At 51.8% G+C, this 26,782-nt stretch overlaps 1 protein-coding gene across 1 annotated transcript; it reads right to left on the minus strand.

The window, feature by feature from the left end:
* Positions 1 to 234: 234 nt before the first annotated feature.
* Positions 235 to 24,111, minus strand: GPR26 (G protein-coupled receptor 26). The gene is made up of 3 exons (XM_012453483.2): positions 23,444 to 24,111; positions 15,730 to 15,843; positions 235 to 2,706 (listed from the first exon to the last, which is right to left on the minus strand). Exons 1-3 carry the CDS (start codon positions 24,109 to 24,111, stop codon positions 2,475 to 2,477), a joined length of 1,014 nt encoding a protein of 337 aa, XP_012308906.1. The 3' UTR covers positions 235 to 2,474.
* Positions 24,112 to 26,782: the final 2,671 nt, after the last annotated feature.

The raw sequence follows: 26,782 nt of genomic DNA on the forward strand, positions 1-26,782 counted from the left end.
TGCACCTGTAGTCCCAGCTACTTGGGAGGCTGAGGCAGGAGAATCCCTTGAACCCAGGAAGTGGAGGTTGCAGTGAGCTGAGATCGCACCATTGCACTCCAGCCCAGGCGACCGTGAGAGTCCATCTCAAAAAAAAAAAAAAAAAAAAGATGAATTCCCAAGCCCTCTCCAGACCCGCTGGGTCAGGGCCTTGGGTGCTGCCCACCATCATGTTCCACCCAGTGCTGCAGGCTGGACAGGATTCCCTTCCTCTTCCCCTGGAGCCGGCTCTGCGCCGAGATGGCGCCATTGCACTCCAGCCTGGGTGACAGAGCGAGACTCTGTCTCAAAAAGTAAAAAAAAGAAGAAGAGGTAAAAGAGATCTAGTTGCTACTGGGAGTACAACATGTGCCTTTACAGCACAGAGAAAGCAAACAGAGGATGTGCCACAGTTATTCTCCCAAAGTGATATTGATGCAGATGTATTTTGCCGTCGGCTGACCTCAGGCACTGGGCCACTACTCCTCTTTTGCCCAACTTTGAAAGCCTTTGTGTGAGAAGTGAGCTACTGTCCTCCGATTCAGCTCAGCATCCTGTCTCGGCTTCTGCTGGTTTCTATCCCAGTGGTACTTCCGGGGTTGGGATGATGGAAGGTGCAGGAAGCAAATGTCTGTTGCTATTGGAACGTGAGTGGTCAAAGGAACTCTGAACCAGAGCAATTTTGTTTCAGTGACACACAGAGTCATGTCTAGCAGCAGCGTGCCAGCAGATGTTTCACAACCAGTTCTCTGTGGGGCAGATGGCCTGATTTACAGCATTTCCTGGTTTTCATGGTATAAACACTCCCACCGTGGCTGATTTCCAGCTACCAACATGACACCCCAGATCACGAAGCTGGGAAGGGTCGTGCCCCATCGGCTTCCCCAAGCAGGTATGAGCACATCTCTGACAGCAACTTCAAGATGCCAAAGCGTCCTTGAAAATTACACCTGTCTCCATTCTAGTCCCCATAGAAACTTTGAAACTAGACAACAGGTGAATTGTTTTCTAACGGAGGCGCTAAGAGTTAATAAGACATCTTTTCAAATAAACACGCACATACTTCTCTTTAAAAATTGGGGCTGCCTAGAAGAAAAAACAATAGACCCTTTTCTGCTTCCCTCCTGTTGGACCACACCCTTCCCTCTATACCTACAAAGTTAGGATATAAAGAGCTGGAAGGAGAGAATGAGCTGTCTGATTCCACACTTCCCACCATGGAGAAATCACTTAAGAGTTGAGGATTGAAAGGTAACCGCTCTGAGTCAATTTGAAGTGGTAGACAAAGAAGAGAGGGCCAGAAAGCAGGGGCTGCTCTCCTTGGTTTTTATTAAATCAAGTCAGGGCTGCTAACAGATTGGCATGTGTATTACAGGTGCAGTATTCTATAAAAATTTCATTGTCTCATCATTAGCACAGGGCACTTTCTTGAACAGCCTCTACTTTCTGTTAATAGGCTTACAGAAACTAGGGAGATGGAGGCGCCAGGACAATGGAACCCAGTGACTTAAAATCAAGGCAAAAATCCCTGCTCAGGCCAGCTCTTGCTCATCCATCTCCCAGGACATGCCAGACAAGATGCATAAGACAAGGTGAAACACTTCCTGAAAAATCAGGTCACAAACGGGAAGGGGGGACCAACTAGCCACCTTCCTCCTGCCTTTACTGAGCTCCAACAATGAGGACTTGTAAATCAGAAGGTGACCTCCCAGTCAAACTTGAAAGAACCTAATACGTGTAGGACCAGCCTGTTTAAACCATTTTCATGCTAGGATTGTCTGCACACATAAACATTCGCTTTTAGGGGGAAGGAGAGGGCAAAGTTGAATCCAATTGACCATTTCCAAGACAACTGGCCAGCAGCAGTTGGGCAGCCATTGATTGTGAAACACTGTCCTTCAGGCACAGAGCCCAAGAGTCCCAGCCGGGCACATTGTCGTTAGTACCAGCTGAATAATATTTGGATTGAAGCAGCCACCACTACCCTGTGGAGACGAGGTGCCATGTTAGATCCGGGCCGAATGACCACTGCCAGCCTCCCTTTGGCATGGCTGAGATGTCCCCTGGAGACTATCACTTTTCTTCAGCATGGAGCAGCATCCAGTGGTCAGCAGGCAGGTGGACACCATGCTTCCCACCTGCCACCAGCTCTCTGCATCCTTGACAGTGACAGAACTGAGTGTCATCCCCCAGGGAGCCTCAGGTGAGTCCAGGAGCTTCTTAGAAAGGCCAGCACATGGCCCGTAGTCATCCTTTGGTGACAAATAGGGACTGTCCAATGTCTGCCCTTGAGGAACCAGGAAGCAGGCTCTGGAGCCCCTACAAGCCAGGGAACCAGGATCACTGGGTATGCCAGGGGCTGGCGGCTGGTGGTGTTCACCCAGGGGCCCCCACGCCCTCCCTCCCTTCTTCTCACCGCTGCCTCATTCTGAACTCTTCAGCAGGAGTGTGGTCCTTCACTCAGACACCGGCAGAATGTTCTGGCTGTGAGAGTCGCCGGTGAGGCCGGAGGAACGGATGGAGCGTCTGTGCAGGAGCCTGTTCAGAATCTCCTTGCAGCTTTTGCGGTACTGGTGTCGCAGTAAGGAGTACACAAAGGGGTCGGACGCGGCCTTGCTGTAGGCCAAGCACTTGGACAGCACCCCCCAGTGGGAGCCGATGGGCACCGTGGAGAAGAGCTCCACCAGCCTGCGGAGAAACAGGGAAGCCGTTACTGAGGACACAGCGAGGCACGGCCTGGGGTGGCCATGGACCAGGGCTCCAGTCTAAGCCCCTGCAGACCACAATTTCCCAGCCCACCCCTCAGTTCATCTGAGACTGGCTTCTTAAATAACAATGATAGCAGTTCACACCAATAACGATGATGACGGTGAACACTTATCAGGCTGTATTTTATTCTACACACTGTGCTAAGCACTGATTTTGCTGAGCCCTGGGAGATATGGCCATCGCTGTTTTACATGCAGGGAAACAGATGTCCCAGGAGGTTAAATGCTTTGCCCAAGTCACATGGCCAGTAATTGTAAAGGCAGGATTTGAACCCAGGTCTGTCTGACTCTGAAATTCAAGCCGCACTGAGAACCCAGCTAATAGCTGGCTGTCCTGGCTTTGGTGCCAACTCTGCTGCTGACTTGTCATGTGGCCCTGGGCACCTCTGTTCACTCCTTTGACCTACATGTCTTATGTGAAAAACAAAAAGGTGGGACAATATAATCTCAATGATCTTTTAACTGGAAGAGTCTGATCCCACTGTTTGCTTCCAATCCTGGCTCTGTGTTCCTAAGGAGGTTGTATGGGAGGAAGAGCTGAGAACAATTTTGAAAACACTTTGCAAAGCTCAAAGTATGTTGTGAACAGGAAAGAATGCTAGCAAGGAAGTCCTCTTCCCTGGGTTGGGATCCTGGTCGTCTTTGACAATGGCCGTGGTCAGGGGATCCTAGATGGACCCTCATTCTTTGGGGGAGGGGCAAGGGAAGACCCAGGCTGCGTATCTTAGAGTCCTCTTGGTGCCATCAGACAACTCCATTCCATGGTGCTAATACCATCTTGTGAGGTCAGGGAAAGCCTTCTTTCTACCTGACCACCCAAGAGAATTCTACCCTCCACCGAAATCAAGCCATTTACTCTCTCAAGTGTGTCCAGCATCCTTGGCCACATTTGGACATTATCCAGCATTAACATGAAATAGAAAAGACCCACAGAGCTGGGAGAGAGTCTGGAGATCATATATATTGCTCTCTCTTCCACTCTTTATCATATGAAAAAATTGAGGCCCAGGGAGAGAAAGGGTTGCAGACATTACACAGCAAGTCAGTGGCCACAGAAGCTACAGCACCTGCACCCCCTCTGACTGGAGGTCTAGTACCTGATTCTACCTGGAGCACCTGCAGATAGAAGGCAGTGGTGGCTCTCAGCTTGGGGGTCTGCCCAGGTGAGGCCCCAGGTACAGAAAGAACTGAGCTTGAGCTGGAACTCAGTGCTGCTATCTTTAGTTGGTTATTCTTAAGCCTTCTTTGGGCTGTAGAGCTGGCGAAGAGGAGGAGGAGGAAGCTGGTGGGCTGCGATCCTCTACTGAAATCCCCTTTCTGGAGCAGACCCTCAAGGAGTCCACTCCGAGGCCCCTCTAGTTGGCATCCCATCTTCCTCAGCACTGTCTACCTTTGCCCTCTGACCCTGTTGGGGACTGTGGCTATGTTTCCTCTCATATCCTTGAGAGCCTGAATGGGGAAATGGAGCTGTGAACATTTAGAAAATCTGTACTTTTAAGAAATCTATTTTGAGAAGTGATGAATTCAAAGGGAGAAAAAAACCTGAATTCAGAATTCACACCTAATAATAATAATGAAATAGCTGAATGCCAACACATTGTTGCTATGCAATGCCAAATTGTTTTTCCAGAATGTCTATAGTTTTTCATACATTGCTAAATTCAGGCTTAGCATTTTAGCTCTCCCAAAAGGATTTATGAAGAGAACCAGATATCATCAAACCATCCAGCACGATCGAAATTGTTATTTGCAGCTTCTGTAGATTTCACAGAATTAAATTATTCACGACGATCTAAAATTTCACCATTTAGAGAATTAAGAGGTTAAAATCTATTGCATTTGCTTCTCAGAGATTTCATCGCAAGTTTGAGCTTCCCACCTGGCACAGACATGATTCCCAATTGAGTATCTCCTTTGGGCTAAGCACTTGTGTGTATAATCTCTAACCGTACAGTTATCCAGCAGCATGAGAATCATTATTCCCATTTTACAGGTGAGGAAATCGAGGCTCAGAGAGGTAAGCAGCAGGTCAGGGTCTCCTGCATGGGAAGCCCAGCTCCATCTAACTGCAGTCCAAGTCCTGGCTAGTGACCACACCAAGATGTGACTCTCAGCACTGCAGATATGACAAAGGAAGCTCTGGGGTCCCTTCCAGCTCCAAGAACCCCTTTTTCATGAGGTCACTGTATGCTGCCTGGAACTTTTTTCACTTGCCCCTCCTCACAGTGCACAATGACGATTTCTGTGTTGAAAAGCTAATGTCTGGCCTTTGTCAGGACCTCCAAGCAAAGAGGTGCTTTGGAGGAATACAGGCCTGGACACTGCTGCCACGTGGTCACTGGCATGGGGTAGCTGGGATGCCTCCTCCGGGCTTGGCTGCAGCTGGCTGGGCCACTGTCTCGTGGCCCTGTGCAGGTGGCTCCCTGCACCTGCCGTGGCTGGCTGCTGGCTGCTGGCTATGCTCCACACTAGCTCCGACAGCTCCCAGCTCCTTTTGTTAATGAGAAGAGCCAAGGGTTTCCATATTGTCACAACAACTTCTTTCTAATTCCAGATCTGGGCAGGCATCTGGATAAGCACCAGATCCCTTCCAGGTGACCTTTTAGAGAGGGACAATTCAGGCCGTGTTTTCCTGCCAGATCTAGCTCTGCTCACTCCTTCCTGGTGCCCTTCCCTCCAGGAAAGAGGCGTTAGAATTTTGACCAGTCACATGTCACTAGTGGGCAAGGTCACAGTGTGTAAAGGGAGCCTCTCTTCCTCCATGCGGTCAGTTTATTTAATGCCTTTCCCGCCTCCCTCCCCTTGGCAGTCAGAGTTAGTGGATGGTCTCAGGACAGGACGTCGGAGGGAGGCAGCTCACAGAGCAAAAGCCTCTAGTGTAAGGCCCTGTCTCCTGCTTAGTTCTGGCCAAGAGCCCTGTAGTGATGGTTATTGGGCTCAGGTGTTGACAGAGCAGGATTTGGCTTCCTTTTGTCATTGCCCCTGTTATGGGTTGAATTGCATCTCCCCAAAAAATGCATGTGTTGAAGTCCTAACCCCTAGTGTCAGAATGTGATCTTATTTATAAATAAGATTGTTTCCTGTACAAATCAGGTTCTAATGGAATAGGGTGGGCCCTCTAATTCGGTACCGTTGTGTTCTCATAAAGGCAGAAACTTGGACAGAGACGCACACACAGGGTGAGTGCCGTGTGAACACGAAGGCAGAGATCAGGGAGAGACACCTGCAACCAAGGAACCCAGCAAACCAAGAGCTTGGGGAATGCGTGGAGTGAGTTCTTCACAGCCCTCAGAAGGAACCAAGACCTTGATCTTGGACTTCTGGCCTCAGAAACTGTGGGCGGTCTTTCTGTGTTAGAGCCACTCGGTTTGTGGTACTCTGTTACGGCAGCCCTAGCAAACCAAGATTCCCCCTGAAGAACCGCATGGGGAGCAGGGGTGGCTGTGTGATTGTGTGGTCGTTCTGGGGACCCCTGGCTGTAACAGCATCAACCAGCCCCACCACACTCCTAGAGCCCGTGTATGCCCAGGTCAACCCTGGAGATCTGACAAAGATTAGCAGACCCGGGAGCAGGGTGCTGCCCCTTGCCACCCTCTGGAAAGCAGGGCCTGTCCCCACAAACATCGCTCCCTGCCACCTGTGCTGACCTTCCACCGAGCACAAGATGACTTTCCATGTGCTCTCTGGGGTATGAGCCGGAAAAACGTCTGTCTGCCAATAGCTCCATTCAGGGGGAAATGTTCATGCTTCTGTGCTCAAAAGGCACACATGCCTGCCCTGACACGGCTCCCCCAGGAAAATCCCCTGGGGTGATATCCACACCCTCAGTCCGCAGATCAGGTCGGAGGAGGGGACAGAACTAGGGAGGGGGCCCAGACCCCCTTTTCCAAGCATTTCAGGAAATTCTGATGCAGGAGCCCAGCCCCTATGGGAGCCTGGGGTGTGTGGGTTTGGGGAGGATAGAAAGTGCTGCAGGGTGCAGAGCTTATTGATGAAAAGGAAGCAGAACACAGGGACATGAACTCTTCTGACTTAGGGTGAGACACAGAGCAGATACCCATAGATCTTGCCAGACCCCCAGACCCTGTGTGCCTGCACCCCTATGTTCTGATAGCAGTCCAGGGAACTCTTCCATGGAGCCATGGCTCCTCTCTCAGTAACAAGCCCCTCTGATGTGGGTTGCTGGTGCATCTGAACTGGCTGCCACAGTCCAGGGCTGATGGAGACAGGAAGCTGCCCACCCTTGCCCCTCGCACCCATGGGGGACTTCATACTTCCATCCAGCAGCCCGGGAAGTCCTGGTCCTGGGAGGGAGAAGGGAAGCATGTCTGCCAGGACTCCAAGGCATTCTCTGGGCCTCTGGAGAGACTAGCGTCCTGACCTTGCTCCACAATGGGAATCCCAAGGGAAGCAAGTTTCGAGGTGAGAACAGTACAGGTAACCCCTGTGGTCCCTGACCCAGCACCTCTTGTGGGCCGCCAGGGGCTCTGTGTCACCTTAACTGCCTCACAGATATCATCTCAGGATGCCAATATCACTCTTCCTGTGGTACAGAAGATGGAACCAAGGCAGAGAAGTGTCAAAGTGACACAGCCTGAACATGCAGGAACCGGGATTTGAACCTGGAAGGTGGGTGCCAGCAACCACGTGCCTTCCTGGTGCCAGGCTGCCACACCGGCCTCGTTGACTCAAGTTCCTATTTCTCAGTGAGATCAAGCACTGGTACTTTCAAATCCTGAATTTAAAGGGACAAATTAGCACCCTCTCTTTACACTTTCCATGCCACCATCATCTCTCCTCTCTTCTCTCTTCTTTCCCTCTCTCACTCACTCTGACACACACAAATGCACATGCGCACACACACCCACATAAACTCATGCACACACATACATACACACACATGTATACACACACACACATACATTGTGTACCAAATGTAACATGGGCCACAGAACATTCCTTGGAAAACCAGCCCCGTGTTTTCTCAAGACTTCTAAAGAACTTGGCTTATGTATTTGAAGACCTACATATTTGAAGTAATAAGCTGATGCTTTAAATTTGCATGAGACAGAATGGAGAAGTCATCTTATTAATAGAATATCTATCTTCGGGAATCCCCTGCCTATGAAACCTCTCTTCCATCTACACATTTTCCTTACTTTGAAAAGCCACAATAATGGTGCTGTCAGATTTGCAAGTGCCACAAAGCCTGATTCCAATGATTTATGACAACCATAATTATTTGTAAGCATAGATTGCTGCAGAGAGCATACCCTTGCAAATGCTTCTAGACATGTGGATTTTAATTCAGAAAATATGTAATTTGAGCTTTTGGATGAGACTCTGTTGTGGATCTGCAGACTCTGCTCAAAGACTCTGGGAAGAGTCCTATGTGACCTAGGGCTTTGAGGACACAGAGCCAGTGTGACTGTGAATTGGAGGTGTCAGACTTCTATTAAGAGTGAAGGTGCAGCTTTGTAAATATGTTTCCACTGTGGCCTTATGTGCCCCCATACACAAGTGCAGGCGGCTCTTTGGCTGGTAGAGTTGGATGTCCTGTCTTTCTGAGATGCCAACTGCATCCCCCAGTAGCTCTGCCTTCCAGTGCTGATGATCTCTTGGGAACTCCAGCTACACAAACTGCTGCTGTCAGTGAGATGGGAGATTGGGGATGACTCCATGAGAACTTATCATTTTTGCTAGAGAAACTCAAATGCCTGCTTCACTCACAGGAGCTTGGAGGCCATCTGCACTCATGTCATGGTACTTACACATGGACCTATTGGAAGTTGGGCAGAAAACATACACATGTGTGCATCTCTGTGTTTCCAGAGCCTGCCCAGTCTTTGGAGTTGTGGCATGGCCTAAAGGCTGAATTATAGCCAATTGGCCTGACACTGACCTTTAACTCTTGGCTTGGTCACTCCCTACCCATATGTCCTTGAGCAACTCATCTCACCTCTCTGAACTTCTGTGAGACTAGGATTCTAGTATTTACCTTGTTAGAGCTGTCTCAGGTGCAATAAGGTACACACTGATAGCCCCAGGTGGTTGGCAGGTGCTCACTAAGTGACAGGTATGGTTATAAAGACTTCATGCTCTCCAATAGAAAGCTTGAGAACCTATAGGAACACTTGAAAGGTTCTTTTACTTGATTCAAGAATGATGCTTCCCTATCTGAGAACGTTATGAGGCAAATGTGAACAGATGGGGGACAAACAGAAGGGAAACCCGCGCCCAGCCAGTGGGATCTTCTCTATCAACTCAAAGAGGTGGCAGGTGTTGCAGCGGTATCCTCCTCTCTTCCTCAATATCCCGGCCTCCCGGCTGCCAGCATTCTCAGCCGCCATCTGACGTCAACCCACACTCTTGAAACGTCTCCATTTATAAGGTACAAGGCGGGTGGAAGTGGCAAAGCCGACTGTCTAGATACAGCCACTGCAGAGTTGTGGGGAATATTAGTTTCTGTGCTGACGGCTCAATAAAGGGTGTAAGTGACACCTGAACGACTTGGTCTCAATCATCTCAGAAACTGTAGCATTTCATTTCTGAGTGGGTCGTGCCTCAGTGTGTCTCCTCACATCCCTCTGGGAGGAAAGTAGGAACCTCTGCTGGTGGAGTTGGATGTCCTGTCTTACTGAGAAGAGAAGCAGAATGATACATTGTGAGGGGCTGGGCATGGGTGCTGGTTTCAGGCAGACCCACACTAGAACTGAGCCTGAGTCACTTGCTGGATCTGGGCAAGGCTGAACCCTGACTGAGCCTCAGTTTCCTTGTCTTTAAAATGGGAATGTTAGCGCCAGGCATGGTGGCTCATGCCTGTAATCCCAGCACTTTGAGAGGCCGAGGCAGGCAGAAGACCTGAGGTCAGGAATTTGAGACCACCCTGGCCAACATGGAGAAACCCCATCTCTACTAAAAATACCCAAATTAGCCGGGTGTGGTGGTGCATGCCTGCAGTCCCAGCTACTCAGGATGCTGAGGCAGGAGAATCGCTTGGACCTGGGAGGCGGAGGTTGCAGTGAGCTGAGATCGCACCATTGCACTCCAGCCTGGGCAATAAAGTGAGATTCTGCCTCAAAAAACAAAAACAAAAAACCCCAAGAGACTGTTAGCTAGGTGCAGAGGGTCCCCGGACAGCTCTGGTACAGCTTCAGGCACAGAGTGAAGACTTACAGGATTAAAAATGAAGAGAGCTTCCTGAATTAGTTGATGAGATAGAGCTTTTCCTTACTCGTCCTTTCTGAATTCCTCAGAATCAGCCTGTCACTGCCGCGATGGGTTTGGATTTTTATATCTATGGACAGCGAGGAGGCAGAGAACAATGAGGAGGCGCTGCATGCAAGGGAGACAGCTTTCCGCCCAGGGGCCCTGGAGCTGCCCAGTGGCATCCGCAGATGGGCTCAGGCTGTCTGGTTCCCCGAGTCTTTCTAGCTAAATGACCCGTGCCATCTCTTCCCTCTCTGAGCCTTGGTGCCCCCATTTGCAGAGCGGAGCTCACATAGCTCACCCAGTCCATCTCTTGGGGGTGGTATAGGGCCCAGGCGAATAACACCTGAGCAAACTGCGGAGTGCTGTGGAAGGCACAGCCCTGTCAGATCCAGCTGAACCTGTTGCAGTAATACATTTGTTAGCTCAAACAAGCTCCACCCAAGGGCTGCCTCCTGGTCCCCATCAACCCCATCTAGGCCAGGAGCCCCACATCTCAGGGATCTGACCCAGAACAGGGTTCACACCTGCCACATCTGCTGTGTTGACTCTTTGGTGCTGGGGCTGCAGCTGAGCTCAATGTCCCTGAGCCGCCACCACTGAGCACCTGGCAGGTTAGAGAGACAGAGCTGGGGCTGCTGTTCTCAAGAGAGCCTATATGTGCAGCCAAGGAAATGACCTCCTCCATACGGAGCTCCAGAACTGTCCAGGGCCTGCCCCTGGCCATTCCCCAGGCTTCTGCCTGCCCCAGGGCCTCACTCCACCATTGCAGCTGCAGTACAGTGGGCTGACGGGGTCCAGGAGTATGACTCACTCAGCAAGCCCCAGGAGATCTGCCTTGGGAGTGGGTAGAGGATCCTGGGGAAGTGGTTTGGGAGCACTCTCTGCATGCCATGTACTTTAATGGCACAGTCACAGACCCACACAAGACAGCAGGGGAGAGCTGGGTCTGCAAAGACTCCCCGGAGGCCTCTGAAAGCCTGAGGGGCAGGTGGAGAGCCTAATGAATTTGGAAGTCCAGTTCCACTGCCAACTAGATGCGTAGCTCTGGGCCATTATTTAAAAGCTCCCTGACCCCAGTCCTTGGTTACACTCCAGCAGTAAAATGGGTTAGGATGCACTAGAGACATGGCTATCAGCACACTCGTCATTAGAATCATCTGAGGTGCCTTAAAGCCACCCATGCCCCAGGCCCACATCAAGGGAGTCTAACTGAACTGGTTCAGTGTGAGGTCTAGACGTGGGTTTGGATGTAAAGCTCCCAGGTGATTCTAATGAAGCCAAGATAACAAACCAAAGAAAACCTTCAAGTATGCACGTCTCTCCCGACTTTCCCACTAATCCCAGCCTGGCTTCAGAATTGCTTTCAAAACAGCGCTCTGCTAGTCACCAGCAGTGGGTTGAAGTTGGTCTGCACGGTGCAACCAGCTCACCCTTCCTGCATGAGGTGATAGCTTAGGGGGTCCTTTGCCTCCAAAACCCATGGCTCTTGGTTCTTCTCCACAAAGACTCATTTTCTACAAGAAGTTAAATCTCAACTACATTTCAGCAGGTCTGTCTTCAGCTTCTTCTGAGACTGGTTGTGTCTACACTTGGAAATCATCTTGAAAAGAACAGCAGAAGAATCAAAAATTGCAACTGGAAGTGTCAGTGATCCCGATTCCAGCGTGGATGATAGGTCCACACTGTGCTGAATGCTTTGCTGGGATCATCTCGTTTATTCCTTACCATTGTTTGGCTTCTCCTCACAAGCAATGTGTGTTTCTCAACCCTGACTCAGAGGAAGATGGAAGAGTTTGCATCAGGCTTCCTGGAGGTGGGTGTGAGATTAATCCTGTCCCCTCCGCACCCTGCCCAGCCTGGCAGTCCATGTCCTGGCAAAGCCCTGATGGGGTCCTGGCCGCGCCCATGCACAGCTGGGGCTCAGATGGCCCCTGGTGCAGTGAATATAAATTCACAGAAGCCCATCAGAGGGTGCCGGGGGCAGGGGCGGCTCCTAGCCACCCTAAAGACTAAGCATCTCGTTGGACGTTATGTGAGCCTTGTGGGGATAGAGGGATTGGCAAGGTCAGGTGCTCCAAGAGGGGTGTGATTCAGGAGGACCCACCAAGAGGCTCTATTTGCCTTGCACTCCCCTCCCTGCTGCCTCGTTTCAGGGCCTGATGTCCCCTCCCTTCAGGCCTCCTGACCCTAAGGAAGAAGACACTGATTTGGCAGCTCAGGAAACATTCCCAGATAAACCCTGACATTAAGCAGGGTCCAGAGAGGGGAGAAAAATGGAGGAAAAAGTCTCAGAGTGGCTGGCATGGAGGTCCTGGGCACTGAAGAATGATATGAGCAGCTTGAGGTCTAGGAGGAGTGGGGTGGGGAGCAGGGCTTCGGCACACCTCGCACCCCAGACTTCCCTGACGGCAGGCCAGCAAGGTCCAACAGAGAGAGAAGGCAGGCACAGGTGTCACCTGAAATGCTCTGCCAGTAAATAGAAACAGGTGCAATTAATTTTAATTACATATTATATTTAACTTTATCATTTCACTATGAATTCTATACAAAATTACTAGTTCTTATTGTCAATGTTTCTGTGGAAAAAGATGTCTCATTATGTTGTCCCAACTGGTCTCGAACTCCTGGCCTCAAGTAATCCTCCCCCCTTGGCCTCCCAAAGCCCTGGGATGACAGGTATCAGCAGCTGAGCCTGACCAGAAAGGTATTAATTTCCTACATGGAGTATGTAATGTGAAGTCTCAGGACTTGTGTGTTTTTAAACCTATAGCATATCTGTTTGGACAGGTTATGTTTCAAGTGCCTCGTAGCCACCTGTTGCTGGTGGCCTCCGTGCTGGACAGCACGGTTCTAGATCTGGCTCATGCTGTCCCTTCTCCCTGGACAGTTGCCCTGAACAGCCAGGTCCACTTGACAAGTCTCGTCTGTGAAGCCCCAGCCATGAGAGCTCACTTCTGCCCCAGAACCCGTGGAGCCCGTGCCCTTCCCACAACACGGTGCTCCATCTGGGTGAGAGGACTACAAGGTCAATGTCCCCATCAGTGGGGAGCACCCGGGGTCGCATCAACCCTTGCCTCTGCATCAGGGATTCTATTATGCTCCACAGAAAAGTTGCTCTAGAGATGTGCTGAACTGGAATGTGGGTATGTGTGCTCATTTTAGGAGATTTTCTTAGGATGGCTCCTTCACACACATGAGAAGGCCAAGGCAGGAGCGGGCGGGGTGGGGGCAGTGGGATCCAGGGAGGGGGGCGGTTTGCCAGAGACATGTTTTGTACTCATGAGGTTTCCTGGGCATAGTTTCTCTCCTGGGTAGGTTGCTGCTCGTCTCCATGGAGGATGAACTGTTCTGTGAATATTTTTTAAAACCCAAGATGCATCAAATCCATTTGGAGGGAGCATATTGAGCTGTAATCTATCAACCATTTTACTGAAACATGACTTCCTGAGCACTGTTAGAGAGAATCTAGCTGCAATTTTTTTTTTTAAAAAAAGGAAAATTTTGTTGGGAAATGAAATTAAGCCAGAGAAAAGTCCAATAGTTTGAAACTGGAGTCGTGTCACCTATCCTCTGAAGGTTCAAGTTCACCTCATTAGCCCACGGCTGCCTGTCTTCTGGTACCTAAGAGGAGGGGCTCTGTGTGGCCTCCCTGTCTGAGGCACCATCCCTTACTGCATCAAAGCCTTTCTTGGCACAGCAGCCAGTCCTGGGCAGGGGCAGTGTGGGTGATGCTGTAAGCACCAGAGGGAAGGAGAGTGAAGACCACAGATGTCATCCGCCAGGCCTGTGCCACATGTTCCCATGGTCCCTGTCCTTATATCCTCACAACGCTGCACTCTCTTCTGGAGACCCAGAGAGGCCACATCACTGGCCCAAAGTCACACGGCAGGATGTGGAGGCGCTGGGGTTTGGGCTCCAGGGAAGTGCACTCCAGAGTCATGCTGCTAAGTCCTCTGCCACACCTCCCTTGGGAGTAATATGTTCTCCTCTGTTGCCATGCCCAGGCTTTGTGTCTTGTGGAAAACCCTGAATGATGTAAGCGCTGGCTTCCTGGCTGGATGTGGTGGGTCTAGACTAGTGGTTCTCAGCTAGGGGTGATTCTGATCCCCAGGGAGCACTTGGCGATGTCTGAAGACATTTTTAGTCATCAAAACTTAGAGGGACCTGGAAGGGTACCCCTGCCTCACTGGGAGTTCTACTAGCATCCAGTGGGCAGATGCCAGGGATGCTGCTGAATACCTCATCATGCCCAGGACAGCCCCTGGCATCAAAGAAGTATCTGGCACAGAATGTCAGTGGTGCTGAGGTCTAGTGGACAATTTTAGAAAGAAGAGCCAATAGTTCTGCTCTGGTCAGACCCATCCAGAGACGTGCAGCCAGGTGTTGGTCCCCCATTCAAAGCAAGACACAGCTAACTAGATCTTCCCTAGAGAAGGCAGCACGCCACAGAAGTCAGGGGAAGGCACCCTAGAGGTGTCTATCTGGGGAAAATAGGGGAGCTGGTCTCCAGGAAGTCAGGCTCAGTGACTGCAATCCACAGGGGCTCGTGGGAGTGGAGGATGGCATTCTGGATGACAGAAAGAAGAGCCAGGAGCAGAGGCAGAGGCCAGAGCAAATCATGCTTCAGCTCAGTGTAAGGACAAATAGCAAATGGGAGGAAACAGGGTGAACTGTCCACAGGACCCCCCTCACTGGGGCATGCAAGACACTGCTGAGTGATGGTGAGGCAGGGGTGCCCCTCCTGGTTCCTGCAGCTGAGGATACTGGTGCCTGGGATCTGTTCTTTTTCTGGGTCTCTCTCTCTCTCACACACACACACACATATACACACACACACACACACACACACACACACACACACACAGAAAACCCTGCACAAATTCTCCTTCCCAGATTCAATGAAAGCTTCCACATCCACCTACTAATAAGCATCAAAGTTCCCTTCTTATTGTCAACTTCCCAACTAGTTAAGCCCCTTTAGATGCAAAGTTGTGGAGTTTTTATTTTCCCTCCAGTGCACAAAACTGATTGGGTAATATGTATTTTTCTTCTTTCTGGCTAACACATGTGGGGAGTGTTCCAGCTAGAGCAAGCTGGCTTGAGGGATGCACAGCCCAAGGCTAGTGTATTGCAACCTTGGCTGGCTCGAGAATCTGGAGACCTGGGAGAGAGCACGACAAGCCTCACAGCACCTGGCCTAACAGTGGAAGAGCCCCTGAGCCACAGGACAGGTATGCCCACCTGGCTTGACACAGAGCATGCTACCTACTCCCTGTGTAGGTGGTAGGGGACCTCGCTGTTGACCTGGATGTTCAGGCTGGGGAAGCCTGGGGGTTGGGCTGTCTTGCATTCAGTGGGTGGTGAAGCAGGGTGTGGGGAGCTGGCGTTTGGGAAGATGATGCTTTCCTCTGTCTTCTCTCACTTTCTCCTTCTCTTTAGGGCCTCCTGGGGGTTGGGAGCCTGGGATAAAGGGTTATAATTACATGATTTAGAAATCGAGTGGGAGAGAGTCTTTCACACCCTTTGGGTTCTGAGTCTAATCCAAAAGAATTCGAAGATGGAGAGGAAAAGCGTGCAGCCTCCTGTTCACTAAATCCAGCAAGTTCATTCTTGCCCCCCACAACTCACCCTGCAGAAGAACGTGTGGCCAAGAGTGGCTGCCACTGCTACAGGCCACTGGGCCCTGCCTTGCTCTTCAGAGTCCCACCACGCACCTGCCGGTCAGGCTCACCTGGTGATCACGTAGGGCGCGAAGCACACAAGGAAGGTCCCTATGAAGGTGCTGATCTTCTTGGTGGCTCGCTGCCGCCTCCGCTTCTGCTCCTCCAGACAGCGTTCCCGCACACTGCGTGTGAGAGAGGAGAGAAGGTCACCTATGGGGCGCCCTTGCTAGGCCAGGATGAGGCACTATTTTGAAACACAGTCAGTGGTCTCTAGTGTGAGAACTTGACTATGGAGTCAGAAAGACTTGACCAGGGTCAGGTCTTGGCTGTAGCTATTGGCCAGCAGTATGACATCGCTAAGCCTCAAGGTCCTCGTGTGTCAAATAACAATATGTGTCATATGTTTTAGTGTATTATACGTAATGTAATAAAATACTACAAGAGGCTATTTTGAGAATTAAATGCATAAAGCAGAGATGCATGGAATGCATTCCATGTGTGAAGTACACAAGCTACCGGCGGTGCCCAAGTCAGTACAAATAAACGTTAAACATGACCTCTTACTATTGCTCATATCATTCACTGATCATCTGCTATGGGCTGGCTCCAGAGTGCCCCACTCTCTAAGTAGTATCTCAAATTCCTGTCTTTACCACAATCAATCCTGGAAGGTGTTTTTACCTGCCCTGGTTTACAATAAAAACTGTGAGCTCAGCCGGGCACAGTGGCTCACACCTATAATCCCAGCACTTTGGGAGGCCAAGGTGGGTGGATCACCTGAGGTCAGGAGTTCAAAACCAGCCTGGCCAACATGGTGAAACCTCATCACTACTAAAAATACAAAAATTAGCTGGGCGTGGTGGTGGGCTCCCATAATTCCATCTGCTTGGGAGGCTGAGACAGGAGAATCACTTGAACCTAGGAGGCATAGGTTGTAGTGAGCCGAGACTGCATCATTGCACTCCAGCCTGGGCAAGAAGAGTGAAACTCTGTCTCAAAAGAAACAAACCAAAAAAAAAAAAAAAGCAAAGAAAAGAAAACTATGAGCTCTGTGAGGCCAAATGATTTGCTTAACTGGTAAGTGGAGGCAGGACTTGAACCTGCGTGGATGACTCAAAGCTGGTCTTTTTCATCTGGGACAGCCTAGACTCCATGCATAGTGTGGCATGAGGCTTCCTTTCCTCCATGTCTTCAACCCTGATTCTTCCATCCCAAGCCTCATTCCTGCCTGGAGCCACAGATGCCACATGATGGGGTCATTGAAGGAGGAGTCATTTGGTTCCTCCTGGGACCAAGCTTGAAGAGGCTACGAGACTCCCAAGTCCCCATGGAATCAGGGACACAGCTCTGAGGATGGACTCAAGAGCCACCTACGCCTCTAACTGTAACCGTGTTTCTGCTCCACTCTGCTGTGGGGCCTTTCCGGAGGATCAAAAATGAACAGGAAAGAAGACTGTGGACACAGTTGCCCAGGAAGTGAAGATGCAGCACCAGGCCTGGGCTGCAGTGGCCTGGCTCCAAAAACAGGCCAGTCTGTTGAAAGAAGGCGAGCAGTGGCGAGAATATTCATGAGCCAGGTTCATGTACATCGCTAATGCCAGGGCAGCCTTCCCTGCCTGCCAGGAGACTCATTATTTTGATACTTAATCAAAACTCCTCTTAACTAGATTTCCTATCACAGATGGACAAGTCCATATTAGTTTAGACTGAAGCCTCCTGAAATTCTTCCAAGATTTTCCCCCCTGACTTCTGCATTTCCAGGAAGTTAAAGAGTTAAGAACTAGAGTTGGGCTCAGTACAAAGAGATTTTGTCCTGGCTGAAGATGTATTACTCATGATTAATATTACTAATTAATTTCTAGAAATTAATATTAATAACCCACATTTCTTGAGTCTATAATATGTGCCATGCTAGATACTGTGATGGGGATTATTCATTTATTTAAAACTCACAACATCTATGTGAGTGAGGGACTGATATCATTATGGTCCCCATTTCTCAGATGAGAAGATATAACTCACAGAGGAGTGGAGGGCCCAAGATCACACAGTTGGAAAATGGTGGTGGTAGCAAGACCAATTTGTCCCATTTTATCTGGGACTGTTCCTGAACAGTTTGCAGGAGACTAGCAAGTTTTAAAAAGGAAAGGCCCAGATCTGAGAATCCCTCCTCTATTTTGGGCACACCAGGATGGTTGGTCACTCTAGGTGATGGCAAGACCTGAACCCAGACCTTCTGACTCTGTGGGCATGTGCACCACCTCCAAAACCACAAAGCTCCTCCCACTGCAGAAGCTCTCTTCCTGCACTATGCATTTGACAGACAGCTGTAACCAGAGGCTGTGCCGAAGGTGCAGCAAGAGTGAACCAGGAGTCAGGAGACCTGAGGTGGAGACCTGACGCTTGTGCTGGCTCTGTGGCCCTCTCTGGGCCTCCAGGGACCTGGTGGACATGGTTTCCTAACCTTAATGGCACCGGACCTGCCATGGAGCACAAAGGGTATCTGTACGGTGGATGCTGTGCTGGGATTCACATCCACATGGGCCTTGTCATGCCTCTGCTTTGGGACAGACCAGCAAGACACCACAGCCATGTGTAGTATGAAAGGCTGGCTCATCCACGCACCCAGATCACAGATGGGGAAACTGAGGCTCAAAAGAGAGAGGGATTTGTCCACCCAGAGAGTGCAGTGCAGGTGGGGCTAGCACCCACTCCCTGACTCCTAGTCTGGTGCTCCTGGTTGGGAGCCACGTCACTCCTTTCCTGAACTCTTTCCAAAGAAAAGGATGAATCCATCTCCCCTGCCTGAGGCTCTCCTGCTTTCCAGGTGAGAACAGGGAGGTGGCAAGAAGTGAGCAAGACAGGGCAGTCCCCAGGCTCTGAGGGAAGCAGCGCAACCCTCTTGCTTATTATTATGATTATTATTTAAGCACAGTATGAGAACAGCTTACCCGCTCCCAGAACAACACCACTTTGCGCTTGCTGTCTTTTTTCCCCCACCATAACTTTGCAAAACTGAGCTCTTAGAAATCTTGCAGCCTTGTGTGCTGTAATTTTGCTTATTTTCAGATGAGAACACTGAGGACTGGGAAGTTTCCAACATGCCCAAGGTTACACTGTGCATTCAGGACAGAGCCAGCCCTCTTCCCAGGTCTCCTGAGTGAGTTCTGGGGGTGGCTCCATGATTCTGCCTGCCATTCACTGAGTGGCGGGCATACTCAAACATCCCCTGGCCTGCTGATGACACCCAGAGTCCTCAGACCTGCAGGCAGGATCTGTGGTGCAGAGGGTGTGAGACTCAAAGTTCTCATGATGCAACCTGGCCAGGTATGTTCGGCCAGAGTGCGAGCGTGTGTGTCAGTGTGGTGGGGAAGGAGGGGGTAAGGTCCTGAGGCTGTGACATGACAAAGGGCTTCCTTGAGACAAAAGGAGACAGACTCTCTAGCATTGTGACATGTGGGGTTGAAGAGATGTTCCCCAGTGGCTCCAGTCACAGGGAAGAGGGGATGGCATATTCAAGAATATCTGAGAAGTCAATCAGTGAGGTGATCTCAGCTAACACCTTCCAGCCACAGACACCTCCCTGCTCTCTGCAATAGGCCTAGGTCCTGAAGCATCCCTAGACAACTGGAGTCCAGCCAGAGCCCATGCTCTGAGTACTTAGGGAGTGACTCAGATTGGTTTTTCTGGGTTTTAAGGCAAGGGAACAAGCTGATCGATGGAGGGCAAGAGCCCTGAGTTCCGAGTCAGGACACTGGCATAAGCAGTCTGGCCCTCAATACAATACAATCCCTTAGCCCCACAATACAATAAAGAGTTCATGGGGCTAAGGGGATGTGCCTACCCACAGCCGCCACTTTCCATTCCAAACCAAGCTCTAAATGCCTAAAACACGGAATTCTTTGCCCAAACGCCCTCATCCTGCCTGCAAGATGTGTGTGGGCACCTCCCCTGGTCCCACGCTCCTGAGGGTAGACTGTACCACCTGTGTGCTCAGCTAGATGCCTGAGGGGTGGCATTTGTGAGCAACACATGTGCATGGAGCATGGGTGTGCAACCTGCAATGTGCTCCTTGTGCAAGGGAGGCCCCTCGTGGTGCTGGGTAGAGCGAGGGTGAGGGGCAAGGCAGGTGGGCCAGCTCGGCTCTCCCATTGTGTACAAGGCTGACCCCCAAGGAGCCTGAGAATTCTAAATATGAACCTAGACTTGCAGGTCATTATAAAGATATATTCACCAAGGTAGGAGGGCAGAACACATTTCATTTAACAGTTTGTAAGATTAATGTAGAACTTCTAAATCTCTTTCTATATGTACAGTTGATGAGCCTCTATTTGCACTATTGCTCCCTCCATAAATCTTAGGGGCAGACCTGGGTGTGAGTCTTAGCTTGAGACGCTTTCTTTTTTTTTTTTTTTTTCTGAGATGGAGTCTTGCTCTGTCGCTCAAGCTGGAGTGCAGTGGCGCGATCTCAGCTCACTGCAACCTCTGCCAGCTTGAGACTTTCTAGATCTATTGAATTAGCTGAATGCTTCTCTTTTCTTCAAAAATTGGGTCTCCCATTTTCTCATCTGTAAAGTCAAGGGCGCAGCGCAATTCCTGTCTACTGAGCCACAATTCTGACACCCTCCAGAGTCAGTCACTCAGCCAACATGTGCAGACATTGCTCACAAGACAAGGAGGACACACTGGGGGACCCTCGGGGAACCTCAGAGGAAGCTCCAGTTAGTCTCGGCACTGCTTCCCTTTTGAGGGAATCTCATCATCAATGTTCTGCTTCTGTTAATCACTAAGCCAAGCTGGTGAGTGGGGAAAGAGCAAGGTCCCTGCAGCCACACCCGGGGGCCCACCTGCTCTGCCATGCCTGGCAGCACCAGGAGAGGGGCTCCCTATAACTCTGCTGGGGAAAAGCAAGGTCCCTGCAACACGCCCTGGGCCCACCTGCTCTGCCGTGCCTGGCAGCACCAGGAGAGGGGCTCCCTATAAATAGTCCCCAGCTGTGGTTTGGGAGAACTGAATGCTGCTCTTGCAGGTGGAGGACCAGGTGTCTAACAAATATTAGAAACTCCCAACCGCTTCGGAAATGTAACTCAAGAAATCGCCACAGAAAGGCAGGAGTAGGGGATGCCACCAAGGGTCCCAGATTGAATTAAGAAGAGAGGGTCCCAGGTGTTTTGGAGGTGGTTGAAGCAAAGGGGTGAGGACTGCTACTTAACATGCTAAACATCCTGCAGGCAGAGCAGACACCACCAGGGAGCTTCCTGACAAAGACAAATGCCACCCTGGGTCCTCAAACGGGTACCTTGTAATTAAGTCCCAGGAAGCCATCAGTGTGGAGGCTGACAAAACTTCCAGTGAGCAAAGACTCCAGCTGCCACCCTGGCTGTCCAAGGGGAGAAGCCGACTCCTGCTGTCCAAGACCAGCACTTCCGGGTCCCACAGGCTCCCAGCACAGAATGGCCCTGGGAGACTTAGTGGCTGAGACTGGTGGCACCTGGGGCAGCCTCTGAGCTAGTTCTGCACCTGCTCATTTGTAGGGAGGAAGAGTTTGGTGCTGCCAAGATAGAAGCTGGCGGACTGGCGGTCAGGGTCTCTTGTGGACCGACTGTCCTCTCCTGTCCCTCCCACATACCTGGTGGGGACCAACCCCCCAGAGAAGGACAAATTTGTGTTCACTGAAGGGGCAGTGCTATCAGGTCTGCCACGATTCCATGACCTCAGGGAGCATTAGTCAAGGGGGCCTGTTGGCACTGGGCCTGGCCCCAGAAGCCTTTCCTCTCTGCAACAAGACTGGGCCTGGGGCGCTGGAAGCAGGGGCTCCTCAAAGCATCCTGGGGCTAAGAAGAGATCAAGGTCCTCCCAGAGAAGTGGAGGGGAGACCGAAGGCAAGCAGAGTAGCTGCCTCCACTCCTGAGACCCCAGAACTCTCTCTGCAGTGTCTGGCCTGGTGTCAGCCAGAAGGATTTGCAGGAGTGGTGCTGGCCCTACATCCCAAATAGGCTGAGCAGGAACCACAGCCCCTCCTCTTCTAGAAGTTGGAGGAAGAGTGGGAATGCAGTTCGTACTGCTCTAAATAAGAACTGGTTCCACTCCCAGCTCAACCCTCCTCCGCTGTTAGACTCATGGTGAGAGGGCCCCCTCTAGGAATCTTTAGTCTTGGGAGTCAAACAACATTGCCCTACATCTTCTAAGAGCAGTCCCAGCGCAAGTGCTAAGGATACAACCTATAAGGAAGAGCGTCTCAGCCCTGAGTCATGGGAAGGGAAATAGTTCTGCAATTGTGGTTGCAGATATTTCCTTGAAGGACACTGAACCACGCAGACACGTGCTGTGAGAGCTAGCGTATGTCTTTGTGGCAGAATGCACGCATGCCATGCCCGTCACCTGTGTACGCATGGCCAGCTGTCTGCAGTTTATGTGTGAACACATGAGATTGTGTGTGGAGCTCCCACATGTACATGTCCTGCTATCTATGTGCTCTCAGTCACTGGCATGTACATTTCGTTCCTGAATTTGTGGGGATTCTGTGGCTGGAATATTGGTCCAGTGCGCAGTCAGGAATGGCTGTGCTCCAGGGGAAATGAACATGTGCACACTTGCCCTTCAATGTGCTGGCCCAGTGAAGGTCAAGGACTGCTTGTCACTGCTCTCGTGCAGGAAATACACACAATGCTCAGCCTGACACCTCCGGTCTTTCCTCAACCCTGGTGTGGAACATATACACCAGAGGATGGAGCCTCCTCTGCCCCGAGACTCCCCTGGGTTCTCTCACACAGAATGCCCTCACTGGCCCTGTCAGAGTCCTCTGCCTGCCTCACCTGCCACACCATCTGGACCCCAGCACCCCCTTATCTGGGGTCCCAGGAGACAGGGGGAGCCTGCCTTTCCCTGGGACAGCAGGATGTAAAATAGCAGAGTCCAGACGCTGCCAGATGTTTCCATCCTCGATTTCCTATTCTCCCGGGGAAAGCCGAGGTGAGCTCAGGACAGCGCAGCTAAGAGTTCCCTCCTTTTCTCCCTGACAGGCTCCTGCGGATAGCAGGGGTTTGCAGAGGGTACCCATGCTTGCCGGGCTCCATCTGCCCTCCTGAGAACAAGAAGCCAGCATGAGGACGGAGATGGGGGCAGGTTCAGCCCCAGCAGCCTTGGGGTGACACTCCTTCTGCGGGAGCCTCTAGGCACCAAATCCGGGAGACACTGGATGGTGCTGTCTGGGGAGGGCAGGAAGAACCCCCCTCCCCGCCCCTCAGAGCCCACCACAGGGAGGATGCAGCCCGAATACTTGGGAATTCACACGCACACGATCGGAGACAGAGGCAGCGCCACACACCCGAGAAAAGACTCAGAGAAGCGACACACCTGGGTTTGGAGAGCTCTTAAGGAGCTCCCTGAGCATCAAGGCCGCCCTCTCAGGGCCAGATTCAAACACTTGGAAGGTCTTTAACAGGGAACAAAGACCACGGACTTCCCATGTGCCATTTAAAGTGAAAGCTACAAACACAGAAAATGAGCATGAAGAAGCTCAACAGAGTTCTGACTGTCTGTGATTTCTACCCTGATGCTTCACAAAACTATGTATAGATGGGCTCAGCCACGTATTTTGTGGCCCTGGTTTGCTGTTACCCTAAGTACCTACTTAAGCCCCACAGCCTGGGCCGCTCCCCACCCTCGTATTACCAGAAGCCATAGAGGCTCGGTGGAAAAGAGCCCGTGGGGCTGGGGACCTCCCACTCCTGTTGAGATCCCACGGGGCTGTTCCCAGAGCCCTTTCGGGGCTCGGCTCACCTGGGGTGCAGGTCCACGAGCAGCACGAGCGTCTGCATGGTGATCACGTCGATGCGCTTGCAGTGGAAGCGGGCCACCTTGAGCACCTTGAGGTACGTGCAGCAGAGCACGACAAAGGAGAGCAGGAAGCTGAGAGCGTGGAAGGCGCCCGTGAAGACCGCGAAGCGCAGGCGCTCGTCGGGCCGCCGGCTGCACAGCGTGCACGAGGCGTACAGCTGGTGGAAGCCGAGCCAGGACAGGGCGAGCGCGGCGGCGGGGAAGGTGAGCGCGTGCAGCCACGTGTAGGCCACCATGAGCGCCGCGTCGCGGAGGCGCATCTTGGCCCGGTAGCTCAGTGGAAAGACCACGGCCACCCAGCGGTCGATGCTGAGCGCGGCCATGCTGAGCATGGAGTTGGCCGCCAGGAAGGTGTCGAGGAAGGCGGCCAGGCGGCACAGGCGGTCGCCCGCGGGCTGCCGCTGCGCCACGACGCCGGCCAGCGTGAGCGGCATGTTGACCACGGTGCACAGCAGGTTGCCGCACGTGAGGTTCAGGGTGAAGAGCGCCGGCGCCTGGCGGCGGATGTCCGCGCTGTGCAGCAGGCAGAGCAGCACCAGCGCGTTGGACAGCAGCGAGACGCCCATCGTACCTACCAGCAGCCCCGCCAGGCCCGCGTCCCACGAGTTCATGGTGCGCGCCCCAGCCGGCGCTCAGGGCCCGCAACCCGGCGCCGCCATGGCGCAGCCTGCGGCCGTCTCAGCCCCTAGGCGCCGCCGCTGCCCGGCGACCCCCGGCCCTCGCCGCCATGGCTCCCCGGAGGGCGCGCGGCCACCCCGGAGCCTCGGGCCGCCTCCCGGGCAGACGTCTGGGCGCGCGGCCACCCCGGAGCCCCGCGCCTCCTCCCGGGCAGGGACCTGGTGCGAGGCAGTGAACCCCGGCCCTCTGCAGCACCTCGGGCCAGCGCGGGAGTGCGCCGCCGAACCTGAAGCCTTTAGCGCCCCGGGATCCTGGGTTGCAGGCACCTGCGTCCCCGCTCCGCCTCTGCTTCTGCTTCCTCCTGCTCTCACCCCATCCCTGCGAGCTCTGTCTCCGCTCCGTTCGCGCACCCTCTCGCTCTCTTGCTTTCTCTCGCTCGCGCTCTCTCTGTTCTCCCCTCCACCTCTCTCCCGCTCCCCGCGCCCCACCCCCCGCGCTGTTCTCTCCGTCTGTCTCTCCCACCCCCAATTTTCTCCTCCCCTCTTGTTCTTCCCCCTCCTCTTCTCTCTGTCTCTGGAATCTGGCTGCTTCTATCAAAGAAATTCCCACTGGTGCACACGCAGATACACTCACACTTACGGGCTCAGAGGGAACCAGCCCTAAAGGCTCCGGTGCAGGGTGATTGGCTCACTGTGGCTCCCTTCCCCCCTCAGCCCCATCCCCCAGTGTGTGTCAAAGACAGGCTGAGTCAAGGAAATCTCTCTGAGAAAAGGAAGGGATGCCTGGACACCTTCACGCCCCAGTGCCACCTGTCCCCACCTGCATGTCATCCTGCCAGACCTTGATGTGAGAGTCCCAGCCTGCCTGTCCCAAGAACAGCTGCTACGTGCCTGGGGTTGCTCGATGCACAGTGCCTTCTTTCCCTTACCCGACAGCCGGAGCTTCAGTGGCATCCTAAGCCTGCTCCGGGAGCAGGGACCCCAAGGCTCTCTGTAACATTCCTTGGGCATCTCTCCAGTTGGGAGAGGCCTTTATCTGACCCCGACTGCTCCCAGCTGGGCAGGCCAGGCTGTCCACAATCAGCCTGGCCAGCAGGCCTGGTGTGATGGATACTTGGCTGTCCTGCCCCGAGTTCCAGCAGCTGCCTTCTACAGCCCTAAAGCCATACACTCACCTGCCCTGAGACTGGTGAGGCAACATGTTCTAATTTATGAGGGCCCTGCCTGACATAACATGCCAGAACGCTTCAGAAAATGAGGAAGGTGCCAGTTGCCAGGCCTGGTTCAGGCCACAGAGACCCTGGACACATGGGAACCCTGCCTCCCCTCAGGAAAGTGTGCAGGGACTGTGACCCTTCTGTTCTCAATCAAAACTCTATGGGGAAGGGAGCAGACAGGGGCAGCTCTCAGGGCTGCTGCAGCCCCCTTCACCTCCGTGAGATGCTCCCTGCAGTGACCCACTGCACCAGGTCAGCAACCTTAGGTCCCTGTCCTAGGCACAGACAGCCCTATCCCAAAGCTTCCTGGTGTGGCCAGTGTTGACTGGACATTCCTGGGCCTCAAGCCACTAGATAAAGTACGCCAAGCAAGGACCTGGTTGACTCTACCCCCTGAAGGTAGAGCCCTCATTGTATTTAATCATCTCCCTTCACATAGTACCAAGCACATCATAATACCAAGTTGCTGTATTATGCCATTTTCTTTGCCCTTAAGGAATACCTGAGATTGGGTAATTTCTAAAGAAAAGAGGTTGAATTGGCTCATGATTCTGCAAGGCGTGCAATCATGGCTCCAGCATCTGCTCAGCTTCCGATGAGGGCCTCAGGAAGCTTCTCATCATGGCAAAAGGCAAAATGGGAGCAGGCATGTCACATAGTAAGAGTGAAAGCAAGGAGAAAGGGGAGGTCCCAGACTTGTAAATCACCAGATCTCTCACGGACTGAGAAGTCATTCAGGGTGGTGCCAACTCATTCGTGAGGGATCTGCCCCCACGATCCAGTCGATGTTCTGGCCTGGAGGCACTCACTGAAGGCTCACCATAGACTCTAGACACACAAGATCCCATTTATATTTTTGTATATTTATAGAAATGTTTATTTACATTTATATTGACAATATAACATGTCAATATCCTCCTAGCACATTGGAGTTTATAAAACATGTCAAACATTATCATACTTTATTTGGTTCTTGCAACAAAAAGGAAGAAAAGCTTTATTCCTGCCCCACATTTTCCAGATGAGAACACAGACTCAAAGAAGTTAAGTGACAGAGTTGGTGAGGAATGAAGCCAGTACCTCTAGCTCCATGGCTTGGCTCTTTCTGCATACTGCAGAGGTCTTCAACCACCTTCTCAGGAAGGTGTCCTGGGACTATAACTTAAAAGTATCTCAATTTTGCAACACCAAAATGATGTTGGTGACCTGGTAACTCGGTCTAACATCAATAAACCAATAAACACACATACATGCACACGCACACACATGCATACTCACACATACACATTCCTGTACTAGCTCATATCATTTTAAGGATCATTTGCTTTCTGAATTCCTAAAGGCAAGATTGAAAGGCTAAAATGCCAGAAAGACACTCAGAATATATTAACTCAGTTTCCTAAAGAAACTGAGCTCATTTTCCTCTAGGTTTGAGCAAACTTCCCTAC

Source organism: Aotus nancymaae, unplaced genomic scaffold (assembly GCF_030222135.1).
Source record: "Aotus nancymaae isolate 86718 unplaced genomic scaffold, 86718_ANA_hifiasm-v0.15.2.pri h1tg000010l, whole genome shotgun sequence".
NCBI classification, from domain to species: domain Eukaryota; kingdom Metazoa; phylum Chordata; class Mammalia; order Primates; family Aotidae; genus Aotus; species Aotus nancymaae.

Excerpts from the sequence above, each read along its gene's own strand:
- GPR26 (XM_012453483.2), bottom strand. The coding sequence starts at position 24,111 with ATGAACTCGTGGGACGCGGGCCTGGCGGGGCTGCTGGTAGGTACGATG. Across the intron at positions 15,844-23,443 it reads CTCGTGGACCTGCACCCCAG|TGTGCGGGAACGCTGTCTGG; the intron begins GTGAGCCGAGCC and ends TCTCACACGCAG. Across the intron at positions 2,707-15,729 it reads GCGCCCTACGTGATCACCAG|GCTGGTGGAGCTCTTCTCCA; the intron begins GTGAGCCTGACC and ends GTTTCTCCGCAG.